At 47.8% G+C, this 24,006-nt stretch overlaps 3 protein-coding genes across 3 annotated transcripts; 1 reads left to right on the top strand and 2 right to left on the bottom strand.

Moving 5' to 3' along the window:
- Positions 1-3,738: 3,738 nt before the first annotated feature.
- Positions 3,739-12,395, bottom strand: LOC101769248 (protein ROOT PRIMORDIUM DEFECTIVE 1). The gene is made up of 2 exons (XM_004952558.3): positions 11,046-12,395; positions 3,739-4,821 (listed from the first exon to the last, which is right to left on the bottom strand). Exon 1 carries the CDS (start codon positions 12,373-12,375, stop codon positions 11,188-11,190), a length of 1,188 nt encoding a protein of 395 aa, XP_004952615.1. The 5' UTR covers positions 12,376-12,395; the 3' UTR covers positions 3,739-4,821; positions 11,046-11,187.
- A 112-nt stretch (positions 12,396-12,507) lies between these two features.
- LOC101769651 lies at positions 12,508-15,559 on the top strand. The gene is made up of 6 exons (XM_004952560.2): positions 12,508-12,905; positions 13,552-13,667; positions 13,976-14,102; positions 14,877-15,028; positions 15,118-15,180; positions 15,263-15,559. Exons 1-6 carry the CDS (start codon positions 12,573-12,575, stop codon positions 15,288-15,290), a joined length of 819 nt encoding a protein of 272 aa, XP_004952617.1. The 5' UTR covers positions 12,508-12,572; the 3' UTR covers positions 15,291-15,559.
- An 833-nt stretch (positions 15,560-16,392) lies between these two features.
- On the bottom strand, positions 16,393-21,414 carry LOC101756004 (chaperone protein ClpD1, chloroplastic). The gene is made up of 12 exons (XM_012848135.2): positions 20,569-21,414; positions 19,875-20,044; positions 19,548-19,777; positions 19,349-19,457; positions 19,103-19,230; positions 18,895-18,996; positions 18,536-18,817; positions 18,320-18,444; positions 17,942-18,236; positions 17,603-17,836; positions 16,955-17,185; positions 16,393-16,766 (listed from the first exon to the last, which is right to left on the bottom strand). Exons 1-12 carry the CDS (start codon positions 21,177-21,179, stop codon positions 16,455-16,457), a joined length of 2,829 nt encoding a protein of 942 aa, XP_012703589.1. The 5' UTR covers positions 21,180-21,414; the 3' UTR covers positions 16,393-16,454.
- Between the last annotated feature and the right edge of the window lie 2,592 nt (positions 21,415-24,006).

Genomic DNA, 24,006 nt, shown 5'->3' with positions numbered 1-24,006 from the left:
GCCGGTTTACAACTATCTCGGTGCACACAGCTTCGAGCCAGCTTAGCATCCTCTCGTCCTCCTCCCGCTCCGGCCACGGCCGCCACCGTCGCATAGAAATGTAGAATAAGCCGCACGCACGCACGGCCGCGCGCACGCAGCATGTCTCGCTGCTGGGCATGGGGGCGGCAGCTGGTCGCGGACGCATCCATCAATTGGCACGCCCACGTACCCCTGTCCATCTCCACTTGCCCCTGCACGACAGGCCCGTAACATTTGTACAGCGAGTTTTTGTCTTTGGCTCGTTGCTGCCTGCCTCGGCAGGCAGTTTATCCATCCCATGAGAAATTACAAGGACAAAAGGAGACGGTTGTTTTATCCGTTGCTGCCTGGCTGGCTCGTTTGTCACGCATGGAAGCAGTATCCGTCGCTGTACCCGTTTTGTACGTCAAACCCCACAGTCACAGGCTCCACGGATAACAGCGACCGCCTCGAGTGGAGCGGCAGGGGGAATGCCTTGCTCCCTTCGTCCTCACGTGAGAGGCTGAGAGAGATGACCAGACGAAGCTCACCGTACCTGTGGGATTCAACAGGACATTACGGATCAGTTAACCAAGCGGATCAACGCTAATCAAGGCACCGTCAGTAACAGGAGAACATGGACGGCACGAGCGGCAATCATCTTACGGGCCTTGTTAATGTTCACCTCGGCCGGTCTTGCCATTAGATAAGCGCCTCAGGATTCCCCGGCCAGTGGGCTCCGATGCAGTCTCTCTCACATGCAGCGACCATATTTATTCGCGAGTGTATTGACCAAGGAATGGTCCCCTCCATTCCCTCCGGCACCGGCACAGACCATGTCACTGTTCCATTGCAATGTATAGTAGATCAAGATGATGCAGCTGTAGCAGCTGGCGTAGCCTTGCAGTTTAGTAGTATTTACATGTGGTACCTGGTAGCATTCATGCCTTTGGATGCAAATCTCAGCATCTCAGCTGGCAGCCAAGCTACGGTACAGGCTGCCCCCGGCCCATGTCTCGGCACCCTTGTTGCCCAAAAGTATCAACAACAAGCATAGGAAACTTTGCTGCATCTCTTGCTATCAGCAAATGCTCAGAAAAAAAACTGAACATTTTGTTGCATAGAAAGATACAGTGGGGGTGCTAATAATGCGTCATTCCTTTTTCTCCGGTTCTGTGCTTCAACAGCGCCTTCATGATTACTAAACATGACCTGACCAGTGACAAATCAACATCTTCATCAACAATGTAGATAGTAAACCTCATCATTACGAAGTCCGACTTTAATGGAAGTTAGGCCTTGTTTAGTTGGCCAAATTGGGAGATGCCAAATTACTGTGACAGCACTGTAGCACACTGTAGCGTTTCGTTTGTATTTGTGAATTATTGTCCAAATATTGACTAATTAGGCTCAAAAGATTCGTCTCGTAAAGTACAACAAAACTGTGCAATTAGTTTTTAATTTCGTCTACATTTAGTATTTCATGCATGTACCGCAAGTTTGATGTGATGGGGAATCTTCTTTTTGCATAGTGCCAAAGTTGGGTGTTGGGAGGTAACTAAACATGGCCTTAGTTTGCAACTAGCAAATCAAGCACAGCACCTACATTATCTGCTGTGAAGTTAAACAAACAGCAGGGACTTAAAAATGTTGCTAAATAAAATGGAAAACAACCGTATATTGCCCCCCTGAACTGAACTCTACCGTCCATCTAGTTTCAGACTAGTAACTTTTAAAATGCCTAACTTTCACCCTTGGCCCATTTAAGCCGGTTCAAATACCTTCCGATGGTTTTGCCAGATATCCTTTGTCAGGCCTTGACTTGGCCAGGTTCAACAGATCACCCTGTAGGTAGTGTGTAATATTGAACCATTGTGCAAGCACGGGGCGTGCACCTGTGAGGCTATGAGTTTATTCTCTTTTCCTCTGTTTCCCTACCAAAATTTATGATTTGTGCGTTTCAGAGTGCCATGTTACTAAGTGTTTGCTTCGTAGGCGATTACACGAGAGAAAACCGCAAAACTTGTCCATGATCACTATTCTTGCTACCATGGCAACTTTTGTGCAGATTATAGCAGAGACTCGTCCATAATTATGATTTATGAGTACAAGCTTATGCTAAGTCAAACAAAAAAACAGAACCAATGAGCAGATAGCGTTGGGGTTTACAAGCCGAGTAGCAATCCTACAAGAACATATTCAGCTCATCAATATGATTTCTATTATATTAAATTGCATAGTGGGTCCTCCAATGTGCAAAATTTAGTAAAAGAACCCAGATGAGCCATGCAGACAAGTTTAGGGACTTGTTGTTCAAATACCACCAGCTGAGGTTTCAGACTAACGATGCTATTGCAAATTAGAGAGAGAATGGCACAACCTGTTTGGATGGACTTGAATAAATAGGGATAATCATGCTATAGTATGGGAATCGAGCATGTTTTCTTTTGAATGATTTAAAATCCCATAAAAATATGATGCATGTGTGATGCGTGGGAGATATTTGATGATGAGTTGATGCATGCAGTTCACACTCACACCTATGGCATGCTTGATACATGCTGAAATTGAAAAATCGAAAAGGAACAAGCATCCCACACATGATGACTCTCGGTGATACAGAACAAACTAAAAATTATGATTAGGCAGTAATTGTGCCTTTCATACATTATGTTGGAGCTGTTACTGACATCATTATCGTAAGGTTTTTTTATGATCTTGTCCTAACTTTGAAGTGCAATTGTGTTTTTACCCTCATTTTAAACTTTTGTTGCCCTTAATTATTCACAAGTCAATGTGATTTTTCCCTTAGTCTTTGCGTATTTACCCCTATTTTGACCGTTGAGGGTAAAATTGCATTGAATTGTGAATAGTAAATGGCAAAATCACAAGATGAAAAAATGAGGGAAAATCACAATTATACTTCAACCTTATTTTAATTCTCTGATGATTTATCATCCCGCTATCAGTAAAAAAGAATATTAGATTGAGGGGGGAAATGAATCTCACCTTCAAAATGTTGAGTTGGTCTGCTCATAGAGCAATTATCAGACCAATAGAAGCTTAAGACGCTATTAATTTGAAATTGGCAAATAAAGTAACGTGCAAAACTTGACAAAAAAAGTAGCGAATTATATCTGTTTCCAGTTATACCAAATGCAGTGATACTGGTGAGAGGATAAGCAGATGAAAGTGGCTTAAGATTCATTAGCTTTCTCATTCTACTCTTTCTTTCACAAAGGAGCGCGACGAGATTCAGCTTAAGATTCATTAGCTTTCTCATTCTACTCTTTCTTTCACAAAGGAGCGCGACGAGAATTCAATGAATCTTATGCTATTCATTAAATAGATGATTTCTTTTTTAATTGATAGGACTACCTACCCCTCCATTTAACATTCACTTGACATGGTTGAACATTTCTATACCAAACTCTTCTGATAATTCCACTTAGAATTAGCCTAACTATTCAGAGTTCAGACCTCACATAGGGGCACAGGTCCGCCTTGTTTTTTTGCAGCAGTTTCAAGGAAATGAAAACAAGAAATGAGACAAAGGAAACATATCGGGTTTTATTAATCAGGCTGGAAGATGGACTATGGGTCCACAACACATATTAAGGTTGCAGGACACTGTAGTGCTCAAGTAAACCTGATAATCTTCTGAAGTAACAGGCATGGTTAGTATGTGGATAATCAAAGATCCTGATAGAAGCCCATAAATAACTGTATCCTCATAGAGATATGAACAAATTGTTTTCCATTCTTATCTTGTGGGTGTCACTTGGAATAGAAAAAATTACAACAATAAAATTCTATCAATTGCAGTCCTGTAAGGAATCTTCTGATTCTTATCCTACATAAGCTCTCATAATAAAAAGAAAAAACATTCAAGTATCTGGTTGCCACAAACTTTTTGAAGGAAATACAGTGTTGTTCATACAAATGAAGGGCAAAAACTAAGGGCACAAGAGAGCCCCTTGACAATGATTAGGAAAGTGAAATTAGCCAAGCTATAACAAGTATTGCTTCTCTGATTCTGTTGAGCTGGATATATACCTCACCTGTGAAACCTTCTCTCCAAGCCACAAAACTTGGCCTCTGATTCTGAAAAATGATACTCCCCCATTCCGTTCCAAATTATAGGTCATTTTGGCTTTTCTAAATGCATAGATATTATTATGCATCTAGACATAAGGGTATATCTAAGTGCATAACAAAGTCTATGAATCTAAAAAGCCAAAACAACCTATAATTTGGAACGGAGGGAGTACCGTTTCTCTATATCCAGGTATGCCAGGCTATTGTTGCATGAACAAAGGTTGCCAAAATTTCATGCTTAGTTAGTGAAACTTCTGTACCATTTTTTCACTGTTAAGACAATCAGCAGGTGCAAACACTGAGGTCACCTATTAGCACCAAGCACTCAGAAAAAAGAAGACTCCTTCCTTCAGACGTAGTTCATCAGCACATATGGCACTGAGTCATTAACAGAACATCTCAGGAGATAGTGATATTGGAACTAATCTATAGAAGGTGCCCAGTAAATAGTGCTTGCACTGATGCTGCCAAAGCCCTATAGCTCTCAACTACATGCTTTGGATTCTGAAAGTGGCTGATTGGTTGATGTAATCCATTCATGAGGACAGACTGAATAATACAAACATCAATCATTGTCCAAACAGTCACCAACTGGTCTTTGAAAGTAATCATAAGAGATTATCATTATTATCAGTAACTGAGGATAGAAAAACTTCTTCACTGCCTCAGACTTTTACAAGAAGTGCCACGTGGCCAGGGGATAACTTTTTTAACTCATGCAGCCTGCAGGGAAGAAATAATTCGATTTAGCAACCTGATGTTCCCACCTAACATGTGGAATATAATATTACTCCTTTCCAATATTTTCCCATAAGAAATCCACTTTTTGTTGGATCATGAAATCAAACACTAGGTTTAATAAGTCCTTTCAATTAACCATAACTGTAGGATAAAAGCTTTCAGTCAATTGTGTTGGCAATGGCCAAGGTGAGTTCCCTGAACTCACAGCCACACTCACACACACATATGCTAGAGGTAGAAGGAGATAGCGAACAGAGCACACACACACTGAAACAATTGGTGCTGCTGAACTAATGAGCTGCAGCTGCTCTTCTACTTCTTATAGAAACCAAAGTCAAACTAGAGTACATACTAGAATGAGTGCTTCTACCAACTACCTACTACTTAGTACAATACTTGACAGGGCATGCTTGCCCTTCTACTCATTGCACTGCTGCCATATACGGCAGACAGTAGCAGGCCAAGGAGCTCTACCTGCTCCATTGACTTTTGCAAAAGGAAGAGATTAGCTTAAGAGCTAAGCAATTCATCTAACAAATCTTCCCCTAATTGTGAGGCTCTTGCTTGATCTCTTCAACACCAATCTTGATCCTCAACTCCTGGAGCTGAAGACGCCCGAGTGGCTTGGTCAGGATGTCCCCGAGCTGTCGAGCAGTCTCAACATACTCGAGCTTGATCCGTCCTCCATCGACGCAGTCTCTGATGTAGTGATACTTGACGTCGATGTGTTTGCTTCGGTCGTGGAGGATGGGGTTCTTTGCCAATGCAATGGCGGACTTGTTGTCCACCTTCAAGACCGGAGTGCAGAGCTTTTCTCCGGTGAGCTCTTGCAACAGCCGTCCCAGCCAAATTCCTTGGTAGCACACCGTTGCCGCGGCAATGTATTCAGCCTCAAAGGTTGATAGCGCGACGACGCGTTGCTTCTGCGTTTGCCAGGAGATGGGGCAGGAATTAAGGACGAACAACACGCCTGTTGTGCTCTTCCGCCCATCAAAATCTCCGGCCATGTCGCTGTCACTGAACCCGGTTAGTTCCAGCCTTCTTCCTCCGCTCCGCCTCGGGTAGACGATGCCGTGTCCAATGGTTCCGGCCACATAGCGGAGGACTCTCTTGACGGCGGCGGCGTGGTCCTCACACAGATTCTCCATGAATCGGCTCAAGTAGCTCACAGCGAACTCGATGTCTAGCCGTGTGTGCGTGAGGTAGCGCAGCTCGCTGATGATGCTCCGATACTGCGACGTGTCCACCCTTGCCGCCGTGCTTTCCTTGGAGAGCTTGATCTTCTCCTCCACAGGCGTCGAAGCCATACAGAGCCTTGTGCAGGCAGAGCACCTTGTGCTCCTGGCCGGTGATGGTAAAGCTCGGCGCCTGCTGCACGTAGACCTCCTCCGCGAGATCCCCGTTGAGGAATGCAGACTTCATGTCCAGGTGATGGATGCTCCAATCCTTCGCCGCCGCCAACGCAAGCAGGAGTCGTACAGACTCCATTCGTGCGACAGGCACGAACACTTCCTCAAAATCGATCCCTTCATGCTGCACGAACCCCTTCGCGACGAGCCGGGCCTTGTGCCGCACCACCGTCCCCTGCTCATCGCGCTTCACCTTGAAGACCCACTTCAATCCAATCGGGTGGCACCCAATTGGTGGATCAACGAGCTCCCAAGTTTTGTTCTCCTCAATTGCCGCCATCTCCTCCAACATCGTGGCCCGCCAACAATTCTCCTGCTCCGCCGTTGCAAAATTGGGTGGCTCCTAAGCGCTACCCAGGTGCAGCTCGAGATCATCCAGCACGCGGGCCGCCTGCCCGGGCGGACTCTCGTCCCCAACGATGTCATCCACCGCCCGGAATCACAGTGGCTCGCCATCATGCTCGGCGTCGACGTACGGTGACATGTTTGCTAGTGGAGAGACGAAGCGAATTGATGAGTCAGAGCTTGATGTTGCGGACGCAGGGGTTGCCTGCTTGGCAGGCGATGCTGTTGGAGTTGCTTCCCCTGTTCCTAGAGTAGGGGATTCCCCTCCTAGGGATGGTGGTGGCATGGCTTCCCCTGTTCCTGGAACAGGACCTGAACAGGGGAGGCCCCTCCTTGACTTTTTGCAGCCTCTTCTTCTCCGCTGCCGCCGTAGTACTCCGCGTACTCGATGGTGAAATGGCTTCCGCCGCCGCCGCCTGTTTCCTCCACGCCACTGGGCTCCCAGTTCCAGCTCGCCACCTCGTCGAAGATGACGTCGCGCGACATGGCGACGCGCTGTGCATTTGGATCGTAAAGCCTGCAGGCCTTGCTCCCATGCTTGTAGCCCAGGAACACCATCGGTGTGCTCCTGTCGTCGAGCTTCTTCAGCCCCGGCTTCGTCACATTCACGTGCCCGACGCAGCCAAACGTCCGGAGGAAGGACACGTCGGGCTTCTGCCCGTGCCATGCCTCAAACGGAGTTGTCCCCTTCAAGCTCTTTGTCGGCAAGCGGTTCAGGATAAACACCGCCGTGCTCACCGGCTCGCCCCAGAAAGGCGCCAACATCTGCTTTGCCTTCAGCATGCTTTGGGCCATCCTGACGATGGTCTGATTTTGCCGTTCGACCATGCCATTTTGCTGCGGTGAGTACGACACTGTGAGGTGTCGTCCAACGCCCTCCTCTGCGGGGCGAACTTGATCGAGGTGAACTCCCCACCACGATCGGTCCGCAGCACCTTGAGTTTCTTCCCCGTCTCGCCTTCGACGCGCGCCTTGAAGTGCCGGATGGCCGTCGCCGCCTCGTCCTTGGATGACAGCAGGCCGTGTGTTGCCGGCGTGATTGGCTTGCACAAATCCCCGTGCACGAGCTCCAGCAAGTCTCGCGCGCGGTAACTCGCCGTCTTGGGGAACGGGGCGTGCCGCTGCTTGCCGGTAAGGCAGCTGTCGCACAGCTCGCCCACACGCTCGATAAGCGGCAGCCCACGGACCACGCCGTGGTGCGCCAGGCTTGCGAGGGCGTCGAAGCTCTAGTGGCCGAAACACACATGCCATCGCCACGCCTCGTCGTCTTACCTTGCCGACAGGCACACCGGCCGCGCGATGGTCAACTCTAGAACGTAGAGCCGGTTCCTGGTGCGCTCCACCTTAGCGAGCAGCTTGCACTCGCGATCGTGGATGCGGAGAACTCCACTGTCAATCAGCACCTGGCAGCCTCGCTCATCCAATTGGCCGATGCTGATGATGTTGCTGCGGAGCTTGGGGTGAAGTAGACGTCCGTCAATGCGCGGTGCTCGCCGGACTTGCAGTGGAACAGGAACGTCCCACGGCCTTGGATGTCAACACTGGAGTTGTCGCCGAACTTGACCGTGCCAACGATGCTGGTGTCGAGCTCGGAGAGGGCCTCTCTGTTCCCCATCATGTGGTTGCTCGCGCTGGAGTGAAGGTACCACCGCTCTGCTTCATTGCCTTCGCGTCCGAGGTTGGTGCCTTTCGTCGAGCACAACGCGTGCGCTCAGGGCTTCCTCAACCCTGTCGCTGAGGGCACACACCTGCACCATCAGGAGGGCGGGCTCCTCCTCCTCTTCTTGGGCCAGGTGCGCGCAGTCTTGGCGGCGCGGCTGCTTGCATTCTCGAGCCCAGTGCCTGGTTTTGCCGCAGTTCAGGCATTGGTCCCTGCGGCGGCCGCCGTCATTGCCGCTGCCTTCTTTGCCGCCACCACCTCCTTTCTTCCTTGTCTTGCTGCGTCCTCTTCCACGTCCGCCACCACTGCCGCCGCGCGAAATAGAGGACTCCTCCCCTGTCTTCCGCTCGCGCACACGCGCCGCCCACTGCTCCTCAATGAGCAGCCCGCCGGCGCCTCCACGACGCGGTCCTCAACCGCATCGAGCCGCTCCGCAGTGTCTTCAATCGTGAGCTCGCTTATTTCGAGCAACGTCTCGATTGACATTGCAATTTGGGCGAATCACGAGGGGACGACCCGCAAGAACTTGGCGACGGCCTCCTCCTTGGTGATGGTGTCACCCAGCGACCCCAGCTGGCTCACCATCGTCGTGAGCCGGAGCACGAAGTCCTCGACGGCCTCGCCGTCGCGGAAGATGATTGCCTCGTACTCGTGGCGGAGCTGCTGCGCCTTCGCCTTCCGCACGCGGTCGTTGCCGAGGCGCATCATCTTGAGGCTCTCCCAGGCCTCCTTCGCCGTATCCTTGGAGCCGAGCGCGACAGAGAACTCCGACGGCATGCCCTTCAGGATGGCCTCCATGGCCATCTGGTCTTCTTGCTCGTGGTCCGTGCCGATGCTCACGGACTTCCAAAGGCCCCTTGCCTTCATCATCACCTTCATCATCACTTGCCATTCGGCGTAGTTGCTGCGGGTGAGGATGGGGTACTACGCGCCGCCGATGTCCCGCACCGTCTTCTTCACCATGTACGTCGCCCCGCGACACTCCGGTGATAGAGACGGCCGGCGCCAACAGAGGCAGGCTGGCGCCCTCGTCCTCGCCCTCTCTCAGCCATCGCCACCCTGAATCACTCAGACCGCAACACTGATGCCACTTGTTGGCAATGGCCAAGGTGAGTTCCCTGAACTCACAGCCACACTCACACACACATATGCTAGAGGTAGAAGGAGATAGAGAACAGAGCACACACACACTGAAACAATTGGTGCTGCTGAACTAATGAGCTGCAGCTGCTCTTCTACTTCTTATAGAAACCAAAGTCAAACTGGAGTACATACTAGAATGAGTGCTTCTACCAACTACCTACTACTTAGTACAATACTTGACAGGGCATGCTTGCCCTTCTACTCATTGCACTGCTGCCATATACGGCAGACAGTAGCAGGCCAAGGAGCTCTACCTGCTCCATTGACTTTTGCAAAAGGAAGAGATTAGCTTAAGAGCTGAGCAATTCATCTAACAAATTGCTTCCGTGCCCCTATCTGAAGCATTAGACTGAAGGCCAGATTGAATTAATAAAAAGCCGAAAACACATTTGTTCGTTGGTAGATTACTCCAATGGAGAATGCTCTTTTTCCTTGTACCTGAAAGGTGTTCGTTTCTTTGATTCCCTATACTAGAAACAGTCATACATGTCTAGAGTTCCCATATCAGTTATAAAACTACAGGAAATTAGGATTGCTCGATTGTTCACAACCAAACAGATGAGTGCACTAGTGACAACTGACAACTCTATTATGCAAATAGTCGCAGAGTTCTATATAATAAGTAACGGGAGTTAATATGCAAACAACCCAACAGATAACTTTGAAACCTTACAAGTCTCAATATAACTAATGGGTGTTTGCTTTGGCATTCCCTAGCTAATAAGCCTTTCCAAGATTACAAAAATATAGGGACAAGAGAAAACCTTTGCAAACTCGTAGTGTGATGATTGTTCTTTCCTACTACATTGTGGTAAAAACCATTTAACAGCACAGAAATGGCACAGGATTTGACAGTCTTTCCTTCTTTCTTTTTTTCTTTTCTCAAAAGCGCAGAAGAGCTGCGTGTCATTCCATTAAGAATTTGACAGTCTTTCTATTAGGCACTGCCAAAATTCCATGGGCATATGATTCGACCACAATCTGGTGGCCAAATGTCTTTGGTGTTAACAATTTTGGTATGGTCACTTGGAGTTCCAAGCAAACAACCCCTGACTTTGGGCAAAAGTATTACTGAAAAAAGATAAGTTTGAAACAATGAACCCTCTGGACTGGCATTTTCTACTAAAGCACCAACTTAAGCCTTTAGTTTGCCATTCAACTAAATTTCCCTTGAATATAAGGAATCATAAAAGGGGAATAACACAAGCCAAACAATTAGCAGTACCTTGTGAAATAGGTCCTCTGAAGAACAAGAAATATAAGCTTGAAAGGGAAATGGTGAAATTTAATGAGGAAGTTCTGTTAGTTGAAATGTTGTTATTTGAGCACATAACTTATGCAACATAGGTAACATTGGAACATAAAGAACAAAATCAGTAGTCTAATTTATGGCACGTGAAGAATAGATATCAGTTTGACAAGCTATGTTGAGTCAAATGAATCCCAATTCTAATTTTCTTGGTCCATAACAATAATGGAGTACAATTATACAACAACTAAGCTCAGTCACAAACTGCAAAATCCAGAAATGATAAACTAGCTAGAATTCTTGAGGATAAACACATCACATTTTGTTGTGCAGTGAAACTGCATAAAGGTGAACAGTTAAAAACAGTATGATAATTTAAGTCTGCAGTCAGGGCATATACCTGCTGGCTGTTGTATCATTGCATAGCATCCGTTGCATGAGTTTCAGTGATTGTCCAACTTGATTCAATCATCTATCATTTCATTCATCTCACTCTTTGCTTCATTTGAGCGCTCTTGAGATCGAATGCAGTTACAGCACAATCACTCGGAGAGTTCGAATTCATCATCTCCCACCGCACATCCCTCATCCTCCTTGCTGCTAGCACCATGCCTTTCTCTACGCCTTGTCCTTGGTGGCAATGCTGCTCTCAACATGGTGGAGTACTCTTCCCTGATAGCAACAAGTGGATGTGCATGCTTCTCAAGCAGCTGGCTTCCACCACCATAAGCTTCCCTGAGAACAACCGTCTGTGTCCCAAGCACTCTGGAGAGGTAAAAAATGCCAGGGTGGCGCTCGAACACCTTGGTGAACTTCTGTGGCATGCCGAGCAGCTTCCTCATATTGCTCACATTCTGGCGCTCCGTCCTCTTTGCCACAGTGAGGTGCAGCAGCTCATGGAACACTCCCACATTCCGCTTCTCCGACACGTCAGTGCGGCGGTCGAGGTGCGAAGCATCGGCATACGGGCTGGTGTACGGCAGCGCCTGCCACTCCCGCAGCCAGTCCATGCACTTGCTTCTCAGGCCAAATCCCCTTGTGAAGCTCACTGGGAAGGGGAGGCAGGTGGTGTCGCCGCCGTCAGCACTCTTCTCAAGCTCTGAGACGGCGAGAAGATCGTCCCAGGAGAGGAGGCGTAGCCAGACGCGCTCGTCGCCCTCGGGCTGCTCAAGGGCGAAGTGCTCGGGGTAGCGGCGGAGGATGGCGGCCTGGTAATCGCTGGGCAGGCCAAGGTCCCAACGGAGGAGGTCGATGGTGTGGAGCGGGAGCGAGCGGGGAAGGGTGAGCATGAGGAGGCGCCGGAGGCGGGCGACGAGGTCGTGCTCGGTGGCGCAGAGGCAGTCCACCTCTCGCTGCCGCAGGTCGAGCGCCGCGCCCGTCAGCGACACGCCGCCGCGCGACACCGCGAACAGGGTATGGAACCTGCCGAGGAACTCCAACGCGGAGTATGCGGAGCCACAAAGCCTCTGAACGGACCTCTCGGCGAGGAGGTCCGAGCGCGAGACGCGGTGGCCGGGCCGGGAGGACACGAGGTCGAGCAGGTGGTGGGCGGTGCGGAGGTGGCGCTCCCGCGACACCGCGGCGTCGACCGCCCGGTCCTTGACCCACTTCAGCTTCACGTTCACCAGCGTCGCGCGCTGCTCCGCCGCGAACAACGGCGTCCCCGACGGCGCTGTGTCCCACCACCCCCTCCTCTTCCCCGTCGCCGCCCGCAGGCAGCGCCACGCCATGGTTTGCCTCGCCGCCCAAGTGCTCGTTTAGTTGGGCCTAAAGGAAATGAAGAGATGGGCCGGCCGTAACAAGAGGCCCGCGTATTGCCTTTCCCAGCCCCTATCCAAACGCCACCCTAGGTAGGGGTTAAGAGATTCCGAGGGGATAAAGCGTGGCCGTTTTCGCAGACGCCGAGAGGGTGAGTCGTCGCGAGGAGATGGCGGACGGGAAGCAGGGAGAGGGTTCGGCCGTGGCGTTGAAGGCCTCGCCGTCGGCCGCGGCGATGGCGTGGGGATTGCGCGGCGGGAGCAACCCTCTGGAGGAGTGGAGCGCGCGCGTGAAGGCGATTGAGGCCGGGTTCCGCGCGTGGATGGCGAAGCAGCCTATCCACATCGAGGCTGCGGTGACCACTGCCGTGGGGGCGGTGCAGGGTGGGGCTCTGGGCGGGCTCATGGGCTCGCTCTCGGCCGACGGAGGGTCGCCGTTCCCCATGCCGCAGCCGCCGCCCAACGCCAACCCGGACGCCATGGCGTCGTTCAAGCAGGCCCAGGTTGTCAACTAATCTCATCTTGTTGATTTATGTAATTTCTATGTAAAATTGGACCATTTGATCCTGAAATTGCAATTGCAGACATATTTATCTAATCCATATAGAGTGTTTGTCCGCAGAAGGAAGCAATTTACCATTAGTATCGCCTACTGAGTACAGTGGCTCGTACAGAGTGAAGTCTCTTCTGCAATTTACGGTTTTTAATATGGTTAGGGGTAGTGGGTAATGATTGGTGAGTCCGGGTTTCTGGGAGGCTTATTAGTTGTAGTTGAATGGAGCAAAATGGTTATGAAAAAACTACGGTTGAATATGAATCGCATGAAGTTCCCAATACTTAAAGAATCATCCATTGTCCGTGTTCAACAACTACTTCGAAATCAAAGTAGAGGAAATGCTCACTTCTATGCCTTATATGTAGGGACGGAGCCAGTAGGGTGGTTGACAGGGGCCATGGCCTCTCTTTTTCTACCGTAGGTCTTTAGACTATGAAGAAATTAGATGCATGTATGATCATGAAACTAGTTTGGGTGTTTTCTGGTTCATTACATGGTAAATGTTCGCTGCGAATGAAGCCCATGTTGATTTTGTCTGATAAGTTCCATCGAATTATTTTGCGCATCAAGATTAACAGGATACTGATTTATAGGCTTTAGCTGGTGGACCCTTGGTGCAAGCTCGAAATTTTGCAGTCATGACTGGCGCGAATGCAGGTATATCTTGTGTCATGAGAAGGATACGAGGGCAAGAGGACATCCAGGGCAGGTGATTATAATTTCATTTTGTTTTCATACACTTCAAGAAGTTTTAGCTTTAGTACTCAATGTGATGTTTGATTTCATCTCACTGATTTGAAGATGTGAAAACAATTAGTTTTACCATTGACCACAAAAGGTTGTTTGCATTTTAACACCTTCGTATCTGAATGGAAGCTTATAATTCTAACATTTCTTTCGCTTATTATCATTGGGTGAACAATTGATTTCTTGATGCAAATCTAGCTAATGCTTTGCTTTGGGCAAATAACAATAAATATTTGTTCCTTTGTGTTTGACAATATGTTGTTTGTACAGCATGGCAGCTGCTTTTGGTTCTGGCGTCCTTTTCTCCATAGTGAGCGGAATGGGTACTCCTAATCCAGCAGTAAATGCAATTACAACTGGTGCTGCTTTTGCAGTATTTCAAGGTGGCTTTTTCATGGTAAGTACAATTAATACGATTGGGAGCTGCTTTACTTGCAACACTTGATATTACTAGATTTTATATTTTGCCAATTTTCTTGCCAAGCCTGCTTTAAGAGAGATTGAGGTTTAGACAGGACTATTGTGGTCTCTGTATATTGAGCTTGTGAATATGGTAGCTTTTTTTTAATTATATTGAGGCACATCAGCAAATTCAAGTTTTTTTTTCCTTGCTTTCAGGGCTTTCTGGTTTAGCCATGCTTAATTAGAAAATTTACTTCAATGAATTTTACTTTGTGTTCTAATATTGTTTGTTAGTATATGGCTTGCATGAAAATTGAAAGCTTATCTGGTAACATGGGGCTTGCACATTACTGTGTATTGTTACTTCTACAAGCTTTGCCATGAAATATGTCTGCTACATCTACATGAACATAGGCGACTAGGCATATGTGCAAACTAGTCCTTCAATTCTGAGAAAACAAATTGGAAACATCTTGGGCAGGAAAAGAAACTGGTTGGGTTCTTGATAGTGTTAGAGATTGAATTCCTGAAATGGATTTAGATAATATTAGTATGCCGATGAAACAATTATGGTTCAGTTGAATATAATGGTCCTTTCTTCTGAGTTTTCTTTGCTTGCATAATTATTTGAACAACTTTAAAACCTAACATATGTTTTTGATAGTGTTATATTTTGATTTTGGTGAAATTACCAGTCTAATGATTATCGCAAACTAATCAGTATCGTTATGCTGTATAGTAATTCTCCATTTGGCTGTACTGGATGTAGATTGGGCAGAAATTCTCAAAGCAACAGGGTGGAGAAGATACATACTACTCTCAGACAAGAAGCATGCTGAACAAACTGGGTCTTGAAAAGTATGAGAAGAATTTCAAGAAGGGTCTCCTCACTGATCAAACATTACCGCTCCTTACTGACAGGTACACAGTTCTTCTGATTGTATTTTATGGAACATTAGGATGGGAAATATTTGTAGTTTACATATTGATACTCTCCCCTGTTGCTTTAGTGCTCTAAGAGATGTGAAGATCCCCCCTGGACCCAGACTACTCATACTCGATCAAATTAAAAGGTTTGCCATTACTGCACTAGTATTTCATGGTTTCCGTCTCTTATTTTCCTTGACCTGATCTCTTTATGTGTGAATCTGTTAGGGATGCTGAGCTTGTACGGGCAAACTGAAGTCACAATTATCAACTGCTCGTTCTTTCTGAATTGCATAGGGTTTGAAAGCGACGCCATCTCTGTTTTCATAATAAGCCTTCATAGTAAGCAAGAATTTAGCTATGTTTTTGTAGTTAATTGTTTTTTGTCAATCGGTTTGCGTCAATCCTATTGAATTTTGGATAGCAGATATTTGAATGCACTGTATTGAAACTTAAACTGGAATTGCGTACAGTGATCAATTCTCTGGGAACCAAGGTGTGCCATGTGCTCCTTGAAACGTGCAATTTGGGTTGCGCATCACTTCGTTTAAATAGTGTGGTCGCTGTCTATGTGTACTGGAGTCTGTAGGGAAGCGATCAAGCGGTGAAATATATATTGCCTTTTTAGAGGCTGCCGAGGATGACCTGGGAGCCATGGGGCCTGCTTGTGAATCCCATGGGTATGGGGCGGTAGAGAATATGCATAGCAGACGAGTGCTTGTATGTGTCAATGTGTCACCAAAGAGGCCGAAACAGCGAACAGAACCAGATTGGAGTTTGAGCAAGAACCCGCTGATGGTGACCGTGGTGGTTTTTGGAGAGGAGGTAGAAGATAAGTACCGGTATCGCCGGTATCAAAAGTGAGGTCGACACCAACTTGCCAAGTGTGCTGTCCAGAGTTGAGCTACATCTACGTCATTATTCACATGAGAATTAGAGATTCGTGTAACAGGATTACGCCATTACCCACATGAGAATTCGAGATTCGTGTAACAGGATTAGTTCGGGGACAAATTTGTGACCGTGGTACTGACATCCGCCAAACAAGGAGCTTTTGCGAAGAAGCACCACTGCACCAGAATGTCCAAAATGCATCCGACGATTTCAAAGCTAAGCAGCCAGGAGAGGAAATAGCAGTCATGAAAAAAATAACTTGGGGCAACATTCTCAATTTCAGAATGATATATATTTGATCAATTGAACGGGACCCATTCGGCAATATACAGTTGGATAAAATCTCGGAACAACATTAGTAGCTGCCCAAATTCCCCTATCTTGTTGATATGTACATAATGGAATACTCTGTCTACGTATGAAAGAATTATTAATCTCGACGCTTGAAAGAATAAAAAATTAGACCTCTACTCTCTACTATACTGGAAATCTGGAATCACAACAAAAGGGCATCCGGTGCAGAGCTTCAGAATGCCCGTGTTGGGTCAGTGACCTGGACGATCTGTTGGTCCAGATGGCTCATGCACGGCTTCCCCTCGGCATCAATGTCCATCAGTATGGTGTTGCCGGGCTTGAATTCGCCGAAAAGAATCGCTTCGCTGATGACATCCTCAATCATGTGGGTGACAGCCCTCCGCAGCGGCCGCGCACCGTAACTCTTGTCGTACCCCTCTTGGCAGATCAGGTCCTTCATTGCATCAGACACCTCCAAGCCTATCCCAAGGGCCAAAAGCCTGCCCTTCACTTCCTTCAGGATGATATCAAGAATGGCCAGCATCTGCAAATGCATGTCAAGGGGAGGATTAGTGGATTACCACTAGCGTCTCATGTGTTGTATGGTCAACCACAGTAGTTACATGCATCAACTATGAATTTAATCTAATCTATAAGTGGCTAATGTCATAGAAAGAAAGTTTACGGATTCTCAGTAAAACCACCTCAGAGCAAAATGTAAAAGAAACAGACCTGAGTCTTCTCTAGAGGACGGAACACGACCATCTCATCAATTCTGTTGAGCAACTCTGGTCGGAAAAATGCCTTCAGCTCTTCCATTACTAGGGATTTCATTGCGACATATGAGCTTGACTCAGTATCTTCCTTCAAGAAACCTATGCTCCGTCTTCCCTTTGAAATTGATGTAGAACCAACATTGGACGTCATCACAATCAATGTATTCTTGAAGGAAACCCTGCGGCCCTGCAGTCCATACAAAGTTCCAGTGTAAATAAAAACATATTCAGTGTAAACTACTTACATCGCATCTTAAAAATATGCAAGAACTAATGTAATTTAGCATCTGGACTAGCGTGACGTCTTGACTCTTGATATCTTATTTCATGAAAGGCTTAGGACTGTTTAAGTTCCTTCCTAAACATATGTGATAGCGAGTATATGTTAACACCTTGATTTATAAATTGCTTTGATATTTAATTTCAACAAGCATATCTCAAATGTCACCTTGAAGGGCTTCTACTTTAAATAAAATGTGGTAGAAGTACTGAGTTCTGGCCATTTCATTATCAGTTTAAGGGAACAGAATTAATCACATTTGGTTCAGTAATTGTACTGTTTAAAGTCAGCTGTTGCATGTAGCAGGTTTCACTGATGCATTACCTGTGAGTCTGTCAAATGTCCATCCTCAAAGATTTGGAGAAGGATGTTGAAAATATCAGGGTGGGCTTTCTCTATCTCATCCAGCAAAACCACAGTAAATGGTTTCCTCCTGACCGCTTCTGTCAAAGTACCAGTTTCACCATATCCAATGTACCCTGGAGGAGAGCCGATCAGCTTGCTCACAGTGTGCCTCTCCATATACTCGCTCATGTCTAATCTAAGCATAGCAGATTCCTATTGAAAAAACAAAAGCAAACATCCTGTCAGGCCACATTCTATCAATCAGACATAAAACATTATGGAAATATTAACACAATGATCAGAATATGATTGACTTACTGATCCAAAATAACTTGCTGCTAGAGCCTTGGTAAGCTCCGTTTTACCAACTCCTGTTGGACCACAGAAAAGCAGTGTAGCAATAGGTCTGTCAGGGTCATTAAGGCCAACACGCGATCTCTTCACTGCACGAGATATGGCCACAACTGCATCATCTTGGCCAATGACCCGTTTCCTGAGCTCATCATCTAGTCCTACTAGAAGCTTTTTATCATCAGCAGTCAACTGCTGAACTGGTATCCCTGACCATAATGAGGCAACTCTTGCAATTTCCTCTGTCCCAACTACAATTGGCCTGCATTTCGAAATGTTCCTCCGTTAGCATATATGTAGGAAACAAAGATTATCCTTTATGACATGTTGACAGACAAAACTTACTCATCAGCTGAGAGTGATGAGGTTGATGTTGACCCTCTATTGTCTTCATATGGTGCTTCAACATCAGCATTACCACTCTCTTGATCATTCGCATTTGGAGAATATTTTTCCTTGTTAGATAACACCTGAGTAATGAAGGGCAATCAAATATTAGATATTTTCTTGCTAGATGCACCAAAAAGTTTAATCGCATAAGCAGTGAAAATGTTTCATTACCACTTCATGCATGGCCTGTGCAGCTCTTATCTCTTGCCAATATTCATCTGGTGACTTCAAGAGAATTGAAGACTGCCCTTCCTTCTTCCTGTTAAATGACTCCATCCGAGCTCTACTTCCAGCCTCGTCAATTAGATCAATAGCCTTATCAGGAAGCTGTCTGTCAGGGATATATCTTGCTGATAGATAAACTGCTGCATTGATGGCTTCTAATGTGAATCTGCATTTATGGTACGTTTCGTATTTCTCACGAAGACCAAGCAATATCTTCACAGCATCTTCCTGCAGTATGTTTAAAAATGGTTAAGAGAAATTTACCTGGAAAACTACCTGACTTTCATAAGAAACAACCCCAATACCTGACTAGGCTCAGCTACTAATACTGGCTGGAAGCGGCGGGCCAAAGCCTTATCCTTCTCAAAATGCATTCGGTGTTCATCTAGAGTTGTTGCTGCAATGCACTAGAAATACAAACAAGTATCGTCCATAAGATAGGAAATGTAGTAAGGTATGATCTTTTCTACATAGAATGGTAGCACTAAGTAAGAAATCAGATGAATCTAATACCTGCAGTTCACCTCTAGCAAGCGCGGGTTTCAGCAAGTTGCCAATATCAAGGCTAGAACCCTTACCCTTCCCAACGGTTCCAGATCCAATAAGATTGTGAACCTCATCAATAAAAAGAATAACATCGCCTGCATAATTTTTTATGACTTTTAATATTCATGACCAGATGCAGAAGCTTGAAATCTGAAAACATTTATATATGCCGCTTCATATCTGATAATCTTTCAGATTCCATTACTAACTAACCTGCTTCCCGGACTTCACGAATTATATTAGTAACCCTAGACTCCAATTCACCCCTCTCTTTTGCACCAGCGATAAGTAGACCAACATCCAGTGACAATATACGCTTTGCCTGCAAATAAGTTGCAGATGAATACCACTTACCTGAAAGATGGATTGCAAATGCATAACTTTATACCCATCAATGGCAAGTCAAGCTTACCACAAGATAAATGGGGACATCGCCATTTGCAATTCGAAGAGCCAGTCCCTCAGCAATTGCAGTTTTGCCAACTCCTGCCTCACCCAAAAGAATAGGATTGTTCTTCGTCCGTCGGCATATTATCTGAACCACTCTTTCAATCTCCTCTTCACGGCCAATAATAGGATCGATGAAACCTCCACTAGCTTGTGTGGTCAAATCCAAACAAAACTGATCTAGTGCACCCTTCCCTGCAAAAGATAAACAATGCAAGTGTGCAATGAGATTACTAAGCCTATAGTAGAACAAACATGAGTGTAAGCTTTGATGAAACTGCTGGCTCCTGACCTTTCTTTTTAGTCAAGGATTGGGAGAAAGCAGATCTTCCAGCTGCTGCAGGAGCCTTCTCTGGGATTTTGAAAGATGATGCTCCTGCGGGATCTCTTCCATCTTTCGCAAGCTCTGCTTGGAGACGGTCGACTGCAACTGATGAAAGCTGACTCGGATCTGCTCCCAAACTACAACAACCAACAATATTCATGAATGCTGGAACAAATGATGAAAGGGACAGAAGCTAATCTATTTCGTTCAGCTCATGTTCAATGACGAACAATTTCTTGTCAATGTCTTACTATGATATCAGTATGATCAGTTACTACAATGGTTAGTTGTTTCTTGACAAGTTAACCTCTGAGGCTACCAATGGGACAACACTCATGAAATAGACAATGCCATTTTCTGGTGGAAGCAAAGCCACAATTTCTGGTGGGAGCAAATGGCTTTGCCAAACAATGGTCCATTAGTTTTCCTATGATCTACAGTGCGACAGAAAACGAGTGGCCCTTGTGCTTGTAAGAGGACAAGCACCAAACGACATGCATCGTCTAAGCTGCTAAGCATATGGCAATGCTATAAGCGATTCTTTGATCAATAAGGAGATGGCAAGGCATCCACCACAGTCGATTTGGTAACCAATTGTAACGGGAAAACAGATAACAAGCTCCAGACAGACGGAATGGATGAGGATGCAATAGGTACCTACCTCCTGAGGAGGTTGTTGGTGGTGGGATCGTCGAGGGTGAAGAGCGCGATGGCGAGGTGCTCCGGCGAGATGAAGCTGGACCCCATGTTCTTTGACAGCACGACGGCGACCTCGAAGACCTGCTTGCTGGCCGCGGAGAAGGGCACGTCGGTGTCGAGCCCCGATCCGGTCTTGGGCGGCGGCGGCGGCGGCGCGTCCACGTCCCTGGCGCCGATGCCGCGGCACTCCTCCCGCGCGCGCTCGATGCCAATCCCCGACGAGAGGTACCCGCCGGACGAGCGGTCCTCCGCGACGAGGCCGAGGAAGAGGTGGCGCGGCGCCACGGCGGCCTCCCCGAGCCCCCGGGCCTCCCGCTGCGACAGCACGACCGCCTTGACGGCCCGCTCCGTGAAGCGCTCGAACACCGCCATGATCAGGCCCCTCCGCGCCCGCCGCGGGGACGGCCTCGAGGACGACGCCCGGCGCGGGAGCGGGTGCGCCAGCACCACCGCCCTGTTCCAGAACCCCGCCGCGCCCCACCGCGCCGCCGCCGGGGCGGCCAGCCTCCGTGCCGCGCCCCCGCGGCCCCCCGCGAGGACCGACGACGAGGTCGAGCAGCAGCACACCTCCATCGCTAGCTTCCGGAGGGGGGGAAAATCAGCACTATCTTTAGCCGCTTAATACGAACGAATGAAATGCTTTGCTTGGAGAAACTATACACTCCTAACTACTAATCACGCTCGCTACGTGTCGAGCGATGCGCTTGTTCTACTTGGCTCGTAAGGTAATCTGTAACTCTACTACTCGGAGGCGATGCCTGGCGAGCGGATGGGTTAGGCGAGGAGGAGGCGGAGGAGGGGCGGTATAAAAATACACCCGCGCGCGGCGCGGGAGGCGGAAGGGGCGGGAGGGAGGGAGGAGGAAGCACGCAAGGAAGGAGGAACACGAGATGGGCAGCGCGCGCGCGTGGGCCGATAGCGAACGGTGGCTTTGGGGCAGCCGGGTGACCTCCGTTTCTAACGCGCGTCGGCTTCCGCGCCCGCCGCACGCCACCACCCACCCACCCTAGCGCCCGCGCGGTCAAACCAGGGGCTCGGCAAGCTTGGCCGACCGTCCGACCGCGATGGGCGCCCACGATCGGGGCCGTCGGGTGCCCGATCGGCGGGTGTTCTCCCGTGACGCGGCGGCTCCGGGGCCGGCCGGGTCGATTTGGCCACTGTTTCCGCCGTTTCCCAGGGCTGCCGGTGCCGTGGCGCGCGCGGCCACCCCGCACCCACACCCGCGGACGGCCGCTGTTGGCCCGCGGGGACTTTCGCGGGCGTGAGGTCAGCGGCGTCGCTGAGGCCGTTGCAGCGAACCCGTCGGGACTCGGGAGGGGGGGGATGGATCGCGTCGGCACACATGTCATCCGCCGCTGCCGGCGACGTGGCCGGCTGGGCTCGAGCCAAGCGGGTCACTCGCGGCGGGGGTGTGCGAACAGACCGGAAGCTTCTGCCTTTTTTCTTTTGCGTAAACACGTTTGTGGAAATTCCACTGTGTGACCGTGCCGTGCCAACCAACGGAACGGCCGCACCGTACTAACAGCGGGTGGACGGCCGGCCAGGTACGTGCCAGAACAGTGCTCGTTTCCCATTTGGACTCGTGAGCAGCCTGTTAACCAACCATGCGTCCTGCGTGTGGTGCTGGTGCTTGCGAGCTACAGCCACCACTTCACTTCCCGCGGGGCAAGTGTGCCTCTGTTTCGTGAACACCACGATACCCTGGCCCGATTCCTCGGAGGACAGGGGACACGATTCCGGTATCCCTTTCGTGCAGAGCAGAGCAAGCCGGGGCCAGGGCGGGAGGGTACGTGCTGTGTTCTTACTCTCACAGGACAACAACAAAGGAACACATTGCTACTGTATCTCCTGGTTCTCTATCCGGCCCTTTTGGGCTATAGCTCTTTTTTTGCTTCGAAAAGGACGAACTTTCAGCGACGAACCAGTCAAGGTGTACAAGTAGACAAGCACGAGCTGTGTGCCTGTGTGCACACCAAACCGTGAAATGAAGAAGATAGGAAGGTCCACGTGTGCCCGCCGGTAACGGCCTCAAGGCGTTTTCAGGCTTACGGAAGCATGCATGAAATCTGATCCGTACTTCTGTCAGACGAGAAGATATAAACAAAGAGCCAAAATGGCTACAGGTTACTAAAATTGTCCGGTACGACCAAGTAGGTGGTCAGGAGTGCTAATTGACTGGGGGTGTTTGGATAATTATTAAACTTTAGCAGTGTTACGTCGGATGTTCGGATGCTAATTAGAAGGACTAAACATGAGCTAATTATAAAACTAATTGCAGAACTCTATGCTAATTCGCGAGACGAATTTAAAGTCTATCCATCATTAGTAAATAGTTACTGTAAGCATCACATTATCAAATCATGGACTAATTAGGCTTAATAGATTCGTCTCGCGAATTAGACTCCATCTGTGCAATTAGTTTTGTAATTAGTCTATGTTTAATACTCCTAATTAGCATCCAAACATTCAATGTGACAGTGCTAAATTTTAGCAGTATCCAAACGGGATCTAAGTTTCTTGTGCAGGATTACGCTACTGAACTTTCTTGTCTTTATTATTCTGCTCTTAGTCAAATGATGCAATGATTAGAGAACGGCTTCACTAGTTCACTGCATGCAGAGGAGTAGCGTAACTCCTGGCATGTACGATTAGTACTACTAATACACTCTGCGATGGGCGAGCTGAGTAGTAGTTTCGCTGGGACAATCGACTCGATCGTCGACCAGATCGCGACGGCAGGGGCATTTGCACACGGAACGCAACACAGGCATGCACTTGCGTGCGGAATAGGGCGAAAGAGAAGGGAAGCCTTTCCCTACACGACTTGATGCTTTGCGCTCGTCCTACTTCTACGCCGAAAGCACGGTTTCCTGGCTGAGAACAAGCTCCGTTTCAGTCGGTTCATTGCTTCCTACTGCTGCCAGTTGACTATACTTTTCTCCAAGATATTTTCGAACATGGCGAGAAGTTTCGTTAAAACTGACTGACTGTTCGATTAACCCAGTGAGGGATATGTCACTCACCTATGAGAATGAATCACTCTATGAGAATGAATCACTTGCTTCGCTAGGATTCTAGCTAAGGTTTTCATGCACACCAGCAGGATGCAAGACGGATAGCAACCATCCTCTGGTAACACATTATGTATATATTTAATATAATAAGCACCAAAACCTTAGAGACTGTACAAATACTATACTACCACTGATTCAGGCAGTCAGGCAGAGGTAGGGAACTCAATCGAAATCTAATAATAGGATTATTGTGAGATGCAAGTTTAAAAACAAAACAACAATCATTAAGTGCCAAACAATTTGTGATTTTGGAATGACATACGTACAGTAACCTAACAAGGTTCGATCCAGTTTGAAAAGTCTAATTGTAAATCTCAAAATTGTTG

This window comes from Setaria italica, chromosome I (genome assembly GCF_000263155.2).
Source record: "Setaria italica strain Yugu1 chromosome I, Setaria_italica_v2.0, whole genome shotgun sequence".
Taxonomy (NCBI): Eukaryota; Viridiplantae; Streptophyta; class Magnoliopsida; order Poales; family Poaceae; genus Setaria; species Setaria italica.
This window is presented reverse-complemented; position numbering and strand designations above follow the sequence as displayed.